Here is a 16,749-nt window from a genome sequence, read left to right on the forward strand (position 1 = left end):
AGTCTGATTTTGGGGCAATGCACGGGGAGCATTCCCTTGCGTGGGCTCAGGGGAAATCAGGAGCTGGGCAGCAACTCCCTGCGTCCTTCCCGTGGTGGCGCTGGAGCCCTGAGCGCTGGCTGAGAGCGCCTGCGGAGCTGCACAGCAGCCGCTGGCTTCCCCCTGCCTGGGGCCAGCTCTGGGGGCGGCCGTGGGCAATGTGGGCCTGCTGATGGACGCTGCCTTCCTGTTCCCTCGGGGGGCCAAGAAGTTGCCCGCAGCAAACCTGCTCCTCCTCAGGCAGCTGCTGGCACTGCTGCGACTCATCGGCCAGCACGTGTCCAGCAGCAGAATGACCTGCAGCAGCCTGGCCATCTGCCTGGGGCCAAAGCTGCTGAGCCCACCGCAGGAGGAGCAGCTGGAGCTCGAGGCCATGCTGGCCAGGAACAAGAAGGTAAGGCTGGCTTCAGCAGCCGGCTGCAGCCTTCCTAGCCAAAGGCAACTTGGCTGCCCAGAGGTGCCTGTGCCTGGCGGCCCCCTGTGTCCAGCCAAGGTTGCTGCGGGAGCTGCCTGCAAGAGCTGCCCCCAGCCAGCGCCTTCCTTCTGTGCAGAGGCAAGGCTCAGCCGTGATGGCAGGGGCTGCTTGGCACGCTCTTGGGCCTCTGGGCTGCGAGCAAGGCTTTCCTGTGTGCAGGTGAATGCTCTGGTGGACTTCACGCTGGAGAACTCAGGTGACATCTTTGGGGAACAGGTGGCTGGCCCCAGCGAGTCACCAGCACCCACAGAGCTATGCACAGGTAGGAGCAGGAACAGAGCCTTGTCCCAGCCTGGGGCTCAGGGCCCCAGAAATCTCAGCATCAAGAGGCCAAGCAGTGTGGGGTCTTGCTTTCTTTGTTCTTGTCTTCCAAGTTGTCACTTGCTGCACGTGCTTTTGCTTTCTAGAGATGCACAGGGAAGAGCAAAGTGGCCCTGCAGGAAGAGAAGACGACAAGCCCCAGGCAGAAAGCGATCCAGATGCATCCCCCTCTCTGCCTGAGACCCGGCAAGGAGATGGAGAAGAGGCCACGGTGCTGGAGGTCCAAAGAGCAGAGGTATGGCAGCTGCACAAAGCCTGGCACAACGCGTCCCAGAGAGGCGGGCAGTTTGTCATGGGGCCAAGGAGCTGCTGTGCCTCCTCCTGACAGCACAACTCTGCAACCGCTGGCCTCCCTTCCTCCCTGCTTTCCTCCCTTCCACCCTCCCCCCCTCCCTCTCTCCCTCCCTCCCTCCCTTTCCCACTCTCCCCTCCCTCCCTCCTCATCCCCCCCATCCCCCCATCTCCACCCCACCTCCAGAACTTCTGCTTTAGGTACCTCCAGCTTTGTCTCCAAACACCCACCAGAGCTCCCCAGAGTCGCTGGCCAAGGCTGAAGCCCTGACGAGCCTTTCTGTGTGTCATAGGTTAGCAAGCATAGTCCCGGAAGGGATGTCCTTGCTAAGGGGTGCTTACAGCTTCCTCTGGGACCTGATAGAACCTATCAGCTGGCCAGTTTGAATATAGACAATTCTTTAAGCCACTTAAAGTTGTGACCGCCTCTGTGATACAGACTTAAGAATAGACAAACTCCCCCCCCAAGCTCTCTCTCGTTTCTGGCGCTGGGACAGGTGGCTGCGGGCCCCGTGTGGGGGCCAGCGAGCCTGGCCAGGCCCTGCTCGGGCCAGGCCAGGCCAGGCCACGGCCATCCTGGAGTCTATGGACCTATTCCAGCCGTGGAACCCCCCCACTGCCTTGCCTTGGGCAGCCGGAGCGGCTCGGCTCTCCCCCCTCTCCACTGCGATAAGAAAAATTCAACATTCCAGCTGCAAAGCTGCAAGGCCGAGGTGAGATTAACCCTTTTCATTGCTGTGAAGAGCTGAAAACATGAGGGAAGAGAGAGGAGATGCTTAAAGCTGAAATTCTGTTGTGAAGCTATGATATATCAGAGTATCCCGTTGTAATTCCATGAAGATATGGGGGGTGGAGTGTTCAACTCGTGAGCAAAAGCGCCTGCGCTGAGATAGGCAGATGCTGACGCAGCTGTAATTTCATGAGAAGTTTGGACAGGGAGAGATGAACCAGATGAGGACTTTTGCTCCAAATGGGAAAGGAGAAAACCTCAGTCCCTAGAGATGAACCAGATGAGGACTTTTGCTCCAAATGGGAAAGGAGAAAACCTCAGTTCCTAGAGATGCTCCCAGAGATAGTCCTAAAGATGAAGATGATGAAGACCCTTTGCTCCCAGGGAAGGAGAAGGGCCTCTGTTTTTGTTTCTGAACGGCTCAACCTTAAAATTGTACCCCAAAAAACTTCAAGAGTGGACCCTCGAAAGCAGTTGCGGGAAAAGCTGCAAGTCGGGGGAAGGGACTCACACGCAGGCAGAGAGACTCCTCTTCCTAAATGGACTGAACAATATTTGGAAGTGGGCGGCTGTCTCGTTGTGATAATGTTTTCATAGCACGAGCAAGAAGAGACTTCTCTTTCTAAATGGACTGAACAAGGTTATTATGGAAGTGGTAAACAAACGAACATCTTACGGGTTGTCTTTTTACATTGTCAGTGGGAGAAGGGAGGAAGGTGGGGGGAGGAGGAGAGTTCTGAAGGTGGTATAATTTTTTTTTCCCTCTTTTAGGTCTGTTAATAAACTTCTTTATATTCTTTCAAGTTTGGTGCCTGCTTTGCATTTCTCCTAATTCTTATCTCACAGCAGATAAACAGTAATGAGTATTTTGGACCAAACCACTACACTAAATTGGTGTTTCCGCCTGGTTACAAACCCAACTCGCTACACTGTGTCAGGAAGGTAAAAGGAGCCCACATTGGTTCCAACAAGAAGGGGCTGCGCTCGTGCCTCCCACCTTTGCCTCTCTAATCCAACTTTGTGGCTAAAGGCTTGTAGGCTGCTAGCCCCAGGAAGAGAAAAAGAGAAGGAAAAGACAGCGAGCAGAGGCCTGGCCAGAAGACAGGGAATACCAGCCAGAAAGGAAAAGGAGGAGGACACACCAAAGAAGACTGGAGTAACGCAGGAAGCTCTGGCAGCCCAAGAAGCCCAGGTATGGATGTGCCAGGCTCTGCTGCCCACCTTCCTCTCCACACTGCCCTGAGTCAGCCCAAGGTGCTGGCAAGGGCTGGCAGGGGCTGCTGCTGGGCAGGGCTTGGCAAGAGCTCCATGGCAGCTGTGCAGGGGCTCTGCAGCCCTTGGCTTCCTCCATGCCCACGTGCTGAACCTCTGCAGGAGGATGGCTCTAGGCGGGATGAAGGGGCCGAGGGAGAAGCTGTGAAGGTGGGGCTGCTGGAACCCCTCTCCCTCTAGCTCTGCTTCTAGATGTTTATAGTGACACCATCAAGCTAAGGTTTTCATTCTAGAGGCCGCTCTTTCACATGCTCTATGTCAATGGATAATTAGGTACGTCTCTTGTACCTGTCAAGGCATCTGCTGCTTTGTCACCTCTATCCCCACTCTGCTGCCTCTGTCCCCATTGCCTTGTCTGCTGTGCCACCTCTGTGCCCTGTGGCCATGCTGGGGGCTGGGCTGGTGGCCAGGCCCAGCCGAGCAGCACTTTCAGCCCCCGGTCTTGGCTGCCCAGACCTGAGCGTGAGAAAGAGAAAGAGAGAAGGCAGGAACCACCGGTGGTGAAGCAAAAAACAGGGTGGGAGCTGCAGGCACAAACGGTGGTGTGGGCTTTGGCCGCGGGCACTGGCCGGCTGGGCAGGAGCGGGCCCTGCCCGTGCCGGGGCCACTCAGCGCGGCTGCCCCGGCCGGCACAGGGGCTGTCCTTGGGCAAGGCAGCTGTGCCGGCAGGGCCCGGCAGCGGTGCCGGCTGTGCCGCGCTGCCGGGGGCTGCGGGACGGTCCTGCCGGGACTGCGCTCGCCACAGCCTGGCCCGCTGGGCCTGCAGCTGGCCCAGCCCTGAGCTGTGGCTGTCTCTGCTCCTTGCCTGGGCCTGGGGATGCTTGGGGAGCTCTCCATGGGTGCATCGGAGTGCCGAGGGCTCGGTCTTTGTCTGGCCCAGCTGGAGGGAGCCTCCTGTCCCTTTGGTGCAGAGGGAAAATACCCGGCAGTTGGGTTTCTGGCAGTTGCCTCCTGCCAAGGAGTTGCAATGGGACACTTTTCCATACTGTTGAATGAGTAGGGGAGAGCTAAGTAGACAAGGAATTGGTTGTTGTAAAGCCCCAGTACATGTGGGGATTTCTTCTTTCTCACCCTGCTTGTGAGGATTTGAGCTTTTCTCTTGCCTGACAGAAGTGCAGCTGCTGCCAAGGGAAACATACCCAAGGACCAATAGTGACGCAGCCTTCCCTTTGCTTCCTTTCTTCTTTCCTCTCTGCTCCACAGCTCCCTTGAGCCAGAACCTCGGTGCTGCCTCACCTGAGGATTCAGAGCTGCCTCCAGGCCCTTCCAGCACAAGTGCAGGTTCTCAAGAGCGTGAGGCTTTCCCAGCAACTCCCAGGAAAGTGTTCGCCACCTCCAGACTTCTTGAGGATTCATCAGAGGACACACACAGATTTCTACGCCAGCCTGAGCTCATCATTCCACTGGTTGCTGTAGACCATCAAAGCCTTTTTGTGGCCCTTCCAGAGAGCAGCAGCTGCACATCTTCAGAGCAGCACACCCCAGCCTACAGCCCATCAGGTAGGGAGAGAGTTTCTACCCTTGCTTTTCAGGAAGATCATGAAAAGTGACCATTTGAAGTATTTTCTTGCAGTGGTCTATCATATGTACATCTCGAGTGTGAATCAGACAGGAATTGTCAAGTGAACTGGGAAGCAGGACCTTGATAACAAAACCAATCTCTGTCTGCTTTTCCTGTCCTTCCTCCAGATTTGGAGGGTGTTCTGGCCATTTTCCAGACAGCCTCTCTGTAGGGATGAAAGGGAGAGGCAAAAAACATTGGTCCACAACCGGTCATGTCAGGTGCACCCCCATCTTCCTTGGAATGAAGCCCAACTAGGATGCTGACAGGATATTGCAGAGTTTGCAGATTGTCTCTCCTGCAAAGAAGGCTATTAAATTTCAGTGAGCTCTGTGTGTCCCCAGAACTGCTGCAGCTGCAGAATACGGCCTCACCCACAAGGTTGCTTTTTACAATACAATCACAGTTGAATTTTAGCATGTGTGTCTGCAGATCTGGGCTCTTCCTGGGTGAATCCACTTTCTGTGGTCTGTTGGGATGAGAAACTCAGAAGCAGCCACATCCAAAAGCTGCTGGGGAGATAGAAAAGGCTGAGATTACAACGTCTTTGTGTGTAGATCAGTTTTACAATCCATCCTTTAATATACATACCCATCAATTAGAAGAAACACTGTTTGAGAGGAAGAAATCAGTGTTCCAATCCCCTGGGAAGTTGGAATACATTTCTGGAACTGAGTTTGCCGTGTGCTTCCTGTGATGTTTGCTGCAAGGCAGCAATAGAGCTCTGCATCCTAAAGCCACATTCTGGAGCCTGACCAATGTGTTTGGATTCCTGCAGCCACACCGGGCAGTTCAGCCCCCAATGCTCCACCTGGCAGTGCTGGTTGGGCAGCATGGATGGCCTCCAGCTGGGCTTGGAATAGTCCTGGGGAAGAGGAATTGCCACCGCTGGATCTAGAGCTTGTTCTTGAGACACTGGAGGAGATGCTGTCACCATCCCTGCCTGAAAGGTCTCCCTTTGCTCAGGTAACTCCACTGGGTGGGAATGAAAGGGGCTGGGCTGAGAGCTGTGAATGTTGTTGCATGGCTGACAAGCAAAGGCTTCTTGGATTAAGCTTTGAATGGACAAGGAAGGATTTGCTTGGTCAAGCAAGATTTCCAAAAGAAGAGGGAATGAAAAGTCTCCCCCCTTAGTGAGGATGAGAGGTGTGAGCCTGTGGTGGCCAGGTTTGGGTGCTCCTTTTGCTGGGAAGAATCCCTGGTGCAGGGGCCTTTGTGGTGATGCTCTGTAGGTTCTAAGAGGCTTTGTTTGATGGGAAAGAAGAGAAGAGTGTGGGGAGAATTGCCACTGAAGGCAAAGTGTCCCATGCAGGGAGGGGCATGTGAGAGGTGCCTCTGTTAGAGCAGCAGACGGAGGCTCTGCCTGTTTTGGGTGGGAAGGCCAAGGCAAAGCAAGGGCTGGGCTGCAGCTGGTGCTGCTGCTGTGTGAGCCAAGCGTGCAGGCGCTGCCAGAGCCGTGCTTGGGGATGGGCTGGAGCTGCAGCTTTCTGGTCCTCTCAGTAGCCTGGTGCCTCCATTCCAGTTTCTATCTGGCAAATCCTCAGCTGGGCAAACTTGCCAGTCTTGCTCTCTGTGTTCCAGAGCTCAGGCACCTTCCTTTTGGGCATCTCTTTGGGAAGAGATGTGTGTTCCCATCCAGACCCTGCAAAGCTGCAGCCTGGATGAGACTGTTCTGCTGTTCTGCTCAGGGCTGTGGAGGGAGGAGCACATCCCTGTGCCAGGAGCTGGCAGGACTCCTTCCTTAGTGCCCACTGCATGTGTTCAGTGTCAGCCCCACATTCAACTTTGTCAGCTTTGGCAGCTTTTGGACTGTGTTTGAGAAGTCAATCTTCTTCATCGTTGAAGGCCTTTGGGGGCCAGACTTGTTTTTAGGAACAAGGGATGAAAGTGTGTGAGCAGTGGAGCTTTTAGGGGGCAGAAGTGTTGGTTTTGAGACCCCATGATTTGTGTGATTGGTGAGCAGGACAATGTTGATGCTGGACATGAAAGGGTTAAGGACTCCTTTAAGCCCAGGGGCTTCTTCTATGTGGAAGAGCAATTCGGTCAGGGACCATGAGTCCTTGTGTTTGACAGATTCCCTCTTTGGCTTAGGAATCCCCTTCCTCCTAACTCTTGCCTCTTCCCAGATGTGTCTGGATTTTTCAGTTCCTGTGTTGGCACAGGCCTTTTTGCGTATTGTTATACAACTTTGCCAAAGAATTTCTCTGTTTTGTTTAATATGCAGTCCCATTGCCTGCTGCAGATTTATTAGCCAGGAGGGGCCAGAGTCAAGGTGGTGAGTGGGATTTTTTGAGATCCCAAATATCTCATTGCCAAGTGTGATGACCTTTCGTCTTCTGTAAACTCAGACATAGCAGTTTTCAAAAGCATTTTCTTCTTCAAGAGAAGAAAATGTGGCAGTCTCTGATCTATTGTGTCCCTGCAGAAAACAGTGAGTGATCTTTGGGTTTCTTTCCTTCTGGTTTTCTTTTCAGGACAATCTTAGTGTTGCCCCTGAGTCTTCAGGAGGGGAGGCCGGGAACAGGGCTGCAGCAGAGGGAGCTTTGCCTGGCACGGAGAGCTGCGGGAACAGTTCCCCAGAGCCCGAGGAGCCTGGTAAGGAGAGAGCCCACACTGCTTTAGAGAGCTCTGAGGCAGCTGCTCTGAGCCTGCCTCTGGCAGGAAGGGAGATGAGAAGAGTTGAGTTCTTGTCTGCAGGGTTGGTGCTCCCTGGTGCCTTTCATTCAAATCCTGCCCTGGCACAGCCTCCCCGAGCCCTGCCCTCCACGCTTCTCCAGAGGCACTGACACCGAGTGCTGTGCTGTGGCCAGAGAGCTGTGAATAACCCTGACCCTGTGGGAGTTGTGTCACCAACTCAGGTGACCCAATTTCGTGCTGAAGTCTGTGGATGAGTTTGCTGCAGGGTGACAGTGCTCTGGAGGCAACACTGAGTGACTCCTGAAGCAAGAGAGCAAAACCCCAGCAAAAAGTCAATGTAGAAGTCTGAGCTTTTTGTCTCAGAACATTAAATCAATGTAGGACCAATCTGCTGGTAGCCCTAGTAAGATACATTAAAAATACAAGCAGCAGAAGCTCAGAGGCCAAGCAAATCATAAAACACGAGGATTTATAATTTGGAAAGGAAAAACTTAACTTACCCCAAATTAGCAAGAACTAATAGGAGAGAGAGAGCACCTTGGATCTGCATTCTTGAGCAAGGCTGGTGCAGCCTGCAGGCCTCATGGGGAGATCTTTCCCTCCCAGCTCTTCCTGTCAGAGCTGATGGTCAAGTTGAAGCCGCTGTTGCTCACTGCAGAGGGCAGTTTGTAGGTCCCAGGTAATGGAGCTGGTTCATAACTCAGCTCACAGCACCCTTCAGCTTCAGCCGTTTCAGTGAGAACTGAGGTGTCTCTGTCAGCACAGAGGAGGAACAAGGCTGGGCTTCTGTGTGGGAGCTGGGACTGTCTGTGCTTCAAGCGCTCGTGGGTGCCATTTGCATTGCGGGTGCTGAGACTTTGTCGGGAGACTTCAAACCTTCAGAGTTTTTGAAAACTTGGAATGGTCCCTGTTCTTTAAAGAGCAGGCTTCAAATTCCCAAGTGAGAGTCTGCCTTTCAGGTCACCTTCTACAGTCTTTGATAGAAAGGCAATTACTTCCAAAAGGAGAGATGCCTGAAGACCAGTATTGACTCAGTGTTCCTTTTGCTTCCCAGATATCCATCTGATCTACCTCTCCAGGAGGGCTGCCTTGCGTGGGAGGAAGGGACCGAGGGAGAGCCTGTGACCATCGGGCAGGTGGAAACCCTCTGTTTATAGATAGATTTATAGATGTCTATAGTTATGTTTATATATCCATATAGTTATTTATAGTATTTATACTATACTTATTAGTTACATATAGTATTTATAGATTTATACAGTTGTGTTTATACGTGCATGTATTTATAGATCTGTATAGTTAAATTTATATATATAGTTATAGATGTGACGTAATGTCGCGGGTTCGGTTTGTAACCGGGCAGAAACACCAATTTAGTGTAGTGGTTTGGTCCAAAATACTCATTACTGTTTATCTGCTGTGAGATAAGAATTAGGAGAAATGCAAAACAGACACCAAACTTGAAAGAATATAAAGAAGTTTATTAACAGACCTAAAAGAAGAAGAAAAAAAAAAAAAAAAAAATTATACCACCTTCAGAACTCTCCTCCTCCCCCCACCTTCCTCCCTTCTCCCACTGACAATGTAAAAAGACAACCCTTAAGATGTTCAGTCTGTTTACCACTTCCATAATAACCTTGTTCAGTCCATTTAGAAAGAGAAGTCTCTTCTTGCTCGTGCTATGAAAACATTATCACAACGAGACAGCCGCCCACTTCCAAATATTGTTCAGTCCACTTAGGAAGAGGAGTCTCTCTGCCTGCCTGTGAGTCCCTTCCCCCGACTTGCAGCTTTTCCCGCAACTGCTTTCGAGGGTCCACTCTTGAAGTTTTTTGGGGTACAATTTTAAGGTTGAGCCGTTCAGAAACAAAAACAGAGGCCCTTCTCCTTCCCTGGGAGCAAAGGGTCTTCATCATCTTCATCTTTAGGACTATCTCTGGGAGCATCTCTAGGAACTGAGGTTTTCTCCTTTCCCATTTGGAGCAAAAGTCCTCATCTGGTTCATCTCTAGGGACTGAGGTTTTCTCCTTTCCCATTTGGAGCAAAAGTCCTCATCTGGTTCATCTCTCCCTGTCCAAACTTCTCATGAAATTACAGCTGCGTCAGCATCTGCCTATCTCAGCGCAGGCGCTTTTGCTCACGAGTTGAACACTCCACCCCCCATATCTTCATGGAATTACAATGGGATACTCTGATATATCATAGCTTCACAACAGAATTTCAGCTTTAAGCATCTCCTCTCTCTTCCCTCAGGTTTTCAGCTCTTCACAGCAATAAAAGGGTTAATCTCACCTCGGCCTCGCAGCTTTGCAGCTGGAATGTTGAATTTTTCTTATCGCAGTGGAGAGGGGGGAGAGCCGAGCCGCTCCGGCTGCCCACGGCAAGGCAGTGGGGGGGGGGTTCCACGGCTGGAACAGGTCCATCGACCCAGGATGTCCATGGCCTGGCCTGGCCTGGCCCGAGCAGGGCCTGGCCGGGCCCACTGGCCCCCACTCGGGGCCCGCAGCCACCTGTCCCAGTGCCGGAAACGAGAGAGAGCTTGGAGGGGGAGTTTGCCTATTCTTAAATGTGGATCACAGAGGTGATCACAACTTTAAGTGGCTTAGAGAATTGTCCATATTCAAACTGGCCAGCTGATAGGTTCTATCAGTTCCCAGAGGAAACTGTAAGCACCCCTTAGCAAGGACGTCCCTTCCGGGACTATGCTTGCTAACCTATGACACGTAATTATATTTATACATAGGCAGTTACAGTTATAGATTTGCAGAGTTATATTTATATATGTGTAGAGAAAAATTTTTATATATCTATTTATAAATGTACACAGTTATATAGTTAGAGGTATTTGCATATTTAGATACATAGATTGATGTTTATATAGGCCTAGGCTGCATTCTAAGCTCTTTCTGCCTTCAGCTGCCTTTTTAATCTCCCCCTGTGCCCCCTCTGTCCCCTCTTCCTGTGCTGGCTCCGAGCTGGCGGCCGGGCCGGGCGGAGCAGCAGCTGCAGCCCCGGTGTCCCTGGAGCGGTGGGAGCTGCCAGTGGCCGCAGGCACTGTGCCCTGAGGAGCTGCTGGAGGATGGTGAGCCAGAGGGGGCTGAGGGTGCTGAGGAGGCAGTGACACTGAAAGGACGGTGACCTTGAGGTGCTGGTGGGACTGGGGGGTTTGGGGGAGCAGAGGGCGAAGTGGCACTGAGGTAACAGGGAAGTGGCACAGGCTGAGGGGGGTGGCAGGTCTAAGGGGACAGGATGGATCTGAAGGGACTGAGGGGCATGAGAGGACTGTGGGAATCTGAAGAAACTGAAGGCGGCTGTGCGTTTGCCCAGGGCATGGCCAGGCTGAGGGGGTGCAGGGGGCCAGCAGGGAGCACAGAGGGGTCCGGGGCTGCAGCTCTGCCAAGCCTTGGAACCAATTCCAGAGCCTCCACTTTTGCCACAGCTGCCTTGAAGACCTTGAGAACATCCAGAGACAGATGAGAACCAGCAGGGAGAAGCTGAAGGCCACAGCAAGAGCAGTGAACGGGGACCTGCTGCTGCCGCCCGAGACCCTGGCTGAGGCCCCAGGGCCGGCGAGGCAGGGTGGGCGTGAGGCTGGCGTGGGCTTTGGCCGCGGGCACTGGCCGGCTGGGCAGGAGCGGGCCCTGCCCGTGCCGGGGCCGCTCAGCGCGGCTGCCCCGGCCGGCACAGGGGCTGTCCTTGGGCAAGGCAGCTGTGCCGGCAGGGCCCGGCAGCGGTGCCGGCTGTGCCGCGCTGCCGGGGGCTGCGGGACGGTCCTGCCGGGGCTGCGCTCGCCACAGCCTGGCCCGCTGGGCCTGGTTTTTCTTTCTAAGCCTCCTGGGGAGGCTCTGAGATTTCTCTTCCCTGATGGAAGTGCAGCTGCTGCCAAGGGAAACGTCCCGATCCTGACTCAGTGTTCCCTTTGCTTGCCAGGTGTCCCATATGATGTCCCCTCTGCACGGGAGGAAGAGACCAAGGGAGAGGCTTTGAAGATGGGGCGGCTGGAATCCCTCTTCTTGTATTTCTGTTTAAAGATGTATGGACTTGCACATAAGAGAGTGATAATTACATGGATATTTATATGTAGGTTGCTATTTGTATAGGTATATTTCTATATGTATGTTGTTATATTTATGGATGTTTGCTATGTATATATATACATATATGTTTGTAATTATATATATGTGTATATATCTATCTAAGTATATATGTATGTTGTTATATCTGTGTTAAGTTCTGTTTCCTATGTATACTGTTTTCTAGGTATCTGTTTCTACTGATGTAGTTATAGGCATATGGCTACTTAAATAGGTATAGTAGTATTTGGTTAGGTATATATTTTTATATTTTTATACATATATTGATCTATTTCTATGTGTAACTATATTTACATATGTGTTGAGACGTACAGCTATATATTTGTATTGATTTAGATGTATGGATATGTAGATTGGTATGGCTGCCTATAGATAGGTTTGTTGTATGTATCTATTTATATATATAGTATGTAATATGTAATATTTAATCTATATCTGTATATTGTGGTGGTTATAAATGTCTTTATTTCTATTTAAATATGTGTGAAGTTGTATAGTTGTAGAATGCTGTTTATTGGGCTATTTAGAGAGAGATATTGATATTTTTGTACTGATATATGGGCTGTATGGTTGTAGTAGTATGCAATAAATTGTTAACCTTCAATTGATCTTTGTGTATAGTGAGTTGTTGTATAGGTTGGCAATAAATTAATTTTTGTTAACGGAAGTTGGTATTTGTGTAGTTTTACATTGCATTGGTGTAGAAGTCTAATAAATAACTTTTTTTAACTTAAAAGTTAGATCTGTATAGTTATATATTGTCAGCGTGGGTGTAGCAATCTGCAATAAATGACATTTGTCAACTGAGATGAGTGTTCTGTGATTTGTGCTCTCCAAAGCAATGGGTAGATGTAGATTTTGGCTATGAAAATCCCCAGCCGTGCCCAGCAGATCCCCCCAGCTGCAGCCAGGCTGGGCAAGGGAACGGCACATTTGGGATGGCAGCAGAGCCACACGTTGGCTACAGACTCGCTGCAGAGGCCTGCTGAGAAAATGGGACTCCCCTGAGCGTAGAACTGCAGCCAGGAGCCACCCGGGGAGGAGAAATCGTGCACAATGAGAACAAGAAAGAAAATGTGGCAAAACAGATGTGATGATACTGCGGGAGCCTGATTAGATGCCCTAAATCACCACTGTCTAGGCATGTATTCAGCAACAATAATGTGTATAAAATTCCTTCCATGAAAGATAGGATTGCACTTTCCCTTTCATTTACCTTGCTGTGTAAGTGGAAGATGTCCTTGTTACTGAGAATTTTTTGCCCTTCAGCACCTCCCTCCCTCACATTAATGAAAAGATTACGTACTGCAACGTGTCACCATAAATGAAAACAGCCCTGGCCTCGTGACAGTGTTTGCAAAATCTTCCCTCCTCCTGCCCCTTCCCATCCAAACTGTACCTGAGGTGAGTGAGGGCCCCAGGAATTCAGGAGGGTGCAGTACCACCACAGGTGGGAAGGTTTTGCAAAGCTTCCTAAGTATCAAGAAACTCTGGCTTTGCCAGTCTTCCCCTGGAGTATTTTTCTGCTCATGAATGATCTGGGAGGAAGCTGTGCCTCCAGCTCCCTCAAGTAAAGTTTGTTTTCTTCATGGCTTGAATAGAGGAAAATGAAAGTTGTAATTTTTAAAGTGAAATTTGGGGTTTGGTGCAGCTGAGTTTGCTTCACGATTTGCTGTGGAAAGTAGAGTAAAAGCTTTAAATTCCCAACAGAAGCTGACTACCAGCCCACACAGGGACTTGAATGAGGCCCAGGTGTGCTTGCTGCACACTGGTCCAAGGGAAAAGTTGGAAAAAAATCCCCTTTTATTGCAGATTGAGCCTCTGTGTACTGTTGTCTGTGGTAAAACGTGGTAATCCAGCCAGAAACTGTGGATATGTGAGCTTTAACAGCAACCTGCTTCTCCAGAGTGAGGGACAGGGCCAGCCCCAAAGCCTGAAAGGTGTTCTGGGTACTGCAGAGGTACTGGAAGGCCAGGCTGTCCTTGTGCAGGGATGGCCTTCAAAGGAGCCTTCACACCTTGTGCTGCTGGCAAAGGGCAAGGTGGCCTTCCACAAAACGCTGCTTTTGTCCAGTTCTTTGAAATGTTCCAGCCAGCATCAATTCCTGCTGCTCACACCAGCCCCTTTCCAAGCAGGAGGAACTTTGTGTAGGCAGCCTGACAGCGTAGTGGCAGGAGGAGAAAATACTCAGCTGAGTGTTATCAGCTCTCTGTCAGAAGCTGCATCTGCAGTCCCTTATCTCTTCCAATTGTCTCAGACGTGGAGGAAGTAGCAGTAAATCACTGATCCTGGAAAGGAAAGCGGAAGGAGCAAAGGCAGTAGCTGGTCCCTGGGGCCTTGGGAGCAGTGAGAGCCATCCAAAATAGGACCATTGCTGGGTTGTGGAGATGAGAGTGACCAAGCCAGCAATCCTCTGCATGAGACTGGAGCCATCTGTGAATAGGAGCATGGAAATCTGACCCTGTAAAACAGAAAAGGTGTCCTTGGGTATTTGCCAAAGCTTGGACAGGGTCTGAGCCACCTGGGCTAGTGGAACGTGTCCCTGCCCATGGCAGAGGGGCTGGATCTAGAGCGTCTTTAAGGTCCCTTCCAACTCAAGCCCTTCTGTGAGTCTGTGAATTACAAACCCATAATGACAAAGAGAACACAACAGATCTGGGTTCCCTGCTACGTTATTGGAGATTGCTGTAGTCACTTGTGTCACCTGGAGACTGCTTTGTATTTGGAGAGATTTTCATGGTCCTACAGTATCTATGTGTGACTTTCCCTGGTTCAGAGCGACAACAGATACCAGAACAGGCTATTTGCAAGCACAGAATTGATTAAGCTGCCTGTGAACCTGATGGGAGAAGTGTGTTCGTGTTATTGCAGTGTTTACCCTGTACAGGTGATATTTGGTTTTCATTCTGAATATGCAATGTTCATGCACAATGCTTATATATGCATAAATACTGGCTTTAAATCCGAATTCCCTCTTCACACAAGATGTGCAATCCATCAGAAATATTTAACAAGGAGCCATATTAGCTTTGGGCTTGATGGTATGGCTTGTTCAAAGTGTGTGACGAGTAATGGTAGCCCTAACAAATACCACTCTTGTTAATTTGGGTTTATCCTTTATCAACCCTCTTGCACAGAAATCACTTACTTACAGCAGAGACTAAATGAAATTCCTTAATACAGATGAGAATTGTGCAATCCAGGCAGATTAAAGGGGGAGTGTTCTGTTGCTGTGAAAAGACAATCTAGATAACCTGTTTGCTGTACGTCCTGGAGAAGGCTTTGCAGTTAAGAATGAAAAGGAAAAACCCATTTCTCTTAAGACGTATCTTGAAAGAGCTTTTTGTATTACCAGAAGCATCTACACTGATATTGACCTGCACAATTATAAACACACAACAACCACTTAATAACTTAAACTGGCCATGACTTTTAGCTGCAATTCCAAAATCTCAGAAAATATGTTTCTATACTGTAAACAATGAAGGAGAGCGGAAATACCAACATTTCTCATTAGCCTTTTGGGTTGGAAAGACCATTTAATTTATGCTCCCTTAGCTGTAAGCCTAAACTCTGCTGTGCAAACCTTAGGTCTATGTTGGACCTTATGTACTTCTTTAGCATCAGCTTAGGTGCAAACCTGGTATAAAACCCTCCAGGCATCACACTGATTTAGAATGACAGAACTTCACTCTTCCAGCACAGAATTTACTTTACTTTACTTGCTCCTGCAAGTCATTTCCATGCCTCGCTCTCTGGATGTGGTAGGATTTTACACCTGTCTTGCTAGACAAAAGAGAAGCAAATTTGTTTCTATCATACCGTTACATCTAAATCTTTGGTTTGAGAGCAAAAGGAAAATGTTAATTTAAGAAGTAATTTTTGCCTGGATTTTTTGACATGAGGACAAACTGTGGTCTGCTGGCAAGAGCAACACTGTCCCTGTGGGTATAAACCTCCCTGAAGGATGAACAGACTGTTGCCACAGAGGTCACATCTGCAGGATGAAAACCCACCGTGCCATTAATTTGATGCAAACTAAGCCCAAGTGGCACAGCTCTTCATCCTCAGCACGGACTTGCCATTGCAGAGATGTTATTACCAGACTCAGCTCTTGTTTACAAGTGTTGTTAAATTGTCAGACAAATCAGCCACCCCTCCCTCTCTTGTCCTTCTTGGCCTCCGGCTGCGAGCTGCTGCTGAGAAAGGGAGAGGCAGAGTCCTTCCGGTAAACAGAGATTTCCAATAGGTACAAACTTCCTCCTCTCTTTTGTTTTCCAGTGACAATACAGGAGTTTGTCTTCAATCTCTGTGTCAGCAGGGAAGTTGTGCTTGCCCATCATGCCTAGGATCTGAACAACTGGGATTTTTATTGGTGTAAAACCCAGAGTGACCTGACCTTCTTCAGGAATATGGAGAGAAGAGTCAAAAGGGATTCCTGGAATGGTGTAATAAACAGATAGTGCTATTAAACATATATAGATTAAAAGGCATAAAAGCTCATACAGCATATAGAATTGATGTAAAGCTAATCAGAAGGAAATAAGTTATTGCAATTAACGGTGAGGATTTCAGATTACAGGAAAAGAGGTTTCTGTCTTAAGTTAAGGACCTGTTCTTGAAATTTTATTTGTTCTCTTCTTCAGACTACAGAGAAAATTTGGTGGTTTAGAGTAGAATCTGGTGCCAGAAATTTGAGACTAGGGTGTGAAAAGATCCCAACCTGGGCACAGGTCACTGCAGGGTCCCTCAGCTTCATTGGGTACAGACAGTTCTGGAGACAATAAAATCCCCAGAAAAACTGCAGAACTGGGAACCAAGAGGACAAAAAGGAGCCTGTGGGCAGACTTTGAGGAGAAAACCTGTAAAAACAAACTCAGGTGGACCCAAGGCCAGGTAGGAAGGGGTTACCAACATCAGTGTGTACCCCTTCCCGAGGCAGAGTAGGAAACCCCCACCAATACTATCACAAACCTCCCAGCAAGAGACCCAGGACACTGATGGCTCCCTGCGAGCCCCAGGCTGTGGCTGCAAGCTGTGGGACCTGGGAAAGTATTTGAAGGGCCAGCACTGCACAGAGAGGTGCTGAGGGTGTTTCTGTGCTCAGTTCTCACTGCTCTACTGGGGCTCTTCAGCATCAGTTCACCCCAGGGGTGTGTGACTGGCACAAGGGCTCCAGGGGTGACACCATCGCTGTGTGTTATGACAGCTCCTGCACACACTCATAACCCAAATGCATGGCATTTTATCAGGCAGTTCCTTTTTCTTTTTGATTGTAATGAATTTAAAGGATTTAATGGTGATTTATTGGATTTAGACATTTTATAAC

General features: G+C 49.7%; 1 protein-coding gene across 1 annotated transcript; it reads left to right on the forward strand.

Moving 5' to 3' along the window:
* The first annotated feature begins 211 nt into the window (after positions 1–211).
* LOC116437774 (rho GTPase-activating protein 44-like) lies at positions 212–8,679 on the forward strand. Its single transcript, XM_032095938.1, has 8 exons — positions 212–433; positions 674–776; positions 922–1,070; positions 2,895–3,048; positions 4,332–4,628; positions 5,468–5,655; positions 7,164–7,284; positions 8,381–8,679. Exons 1-8 carry the CDS (start codon positions 212–214, stop codon positions 8,449–8,451), a joined length of 1,305 nt encoding a protein of 434 aa, XP_031951829.1. The 3' UTR covers positions 8,452–8,679.
* Positions 8,680–16,749: the final 8,070 nt, after the last annotated feature.

This window comes from Corvus moneduloides, chromosome Z (assembly GCF_009650955.1).
Source record: "Corvus moneduloides isolate bCorMon1 chromosome Z, bCorMon1.pri, whole genome shotgun sequence".
Classification (NCBI taxonomy): domain Eukaryota; kingdom Metazoa; phylum Chordata; class Aves; order Passeriformes; family Corvidae; genus Corvus; species Corvus moneduloides.

Coding starts and splice junctions, on each gene's coding strand:
- LOC116437774 (XM_032095938.1), top strand. CDS start 212: ATGGACGCTGCCTTCCTGTTCCCTCGGGGGGCCAAGAAGTTGCCCGCA. Junction 3,049..4,331: donor TGGCAGCCCAAGAAGCCCAG/GTATGGATGTGC, acceptor TCTGCTCCACAG/CTCCCTTGAGCCAGAACCTC. Junction 5,656..7,163: donor AAAGGTCTCCCTTTGCTCAG/GTAACTCCACTG, acceptor TTTTCTTTTCAG/GACAATCTTAGTGTTGCCCC.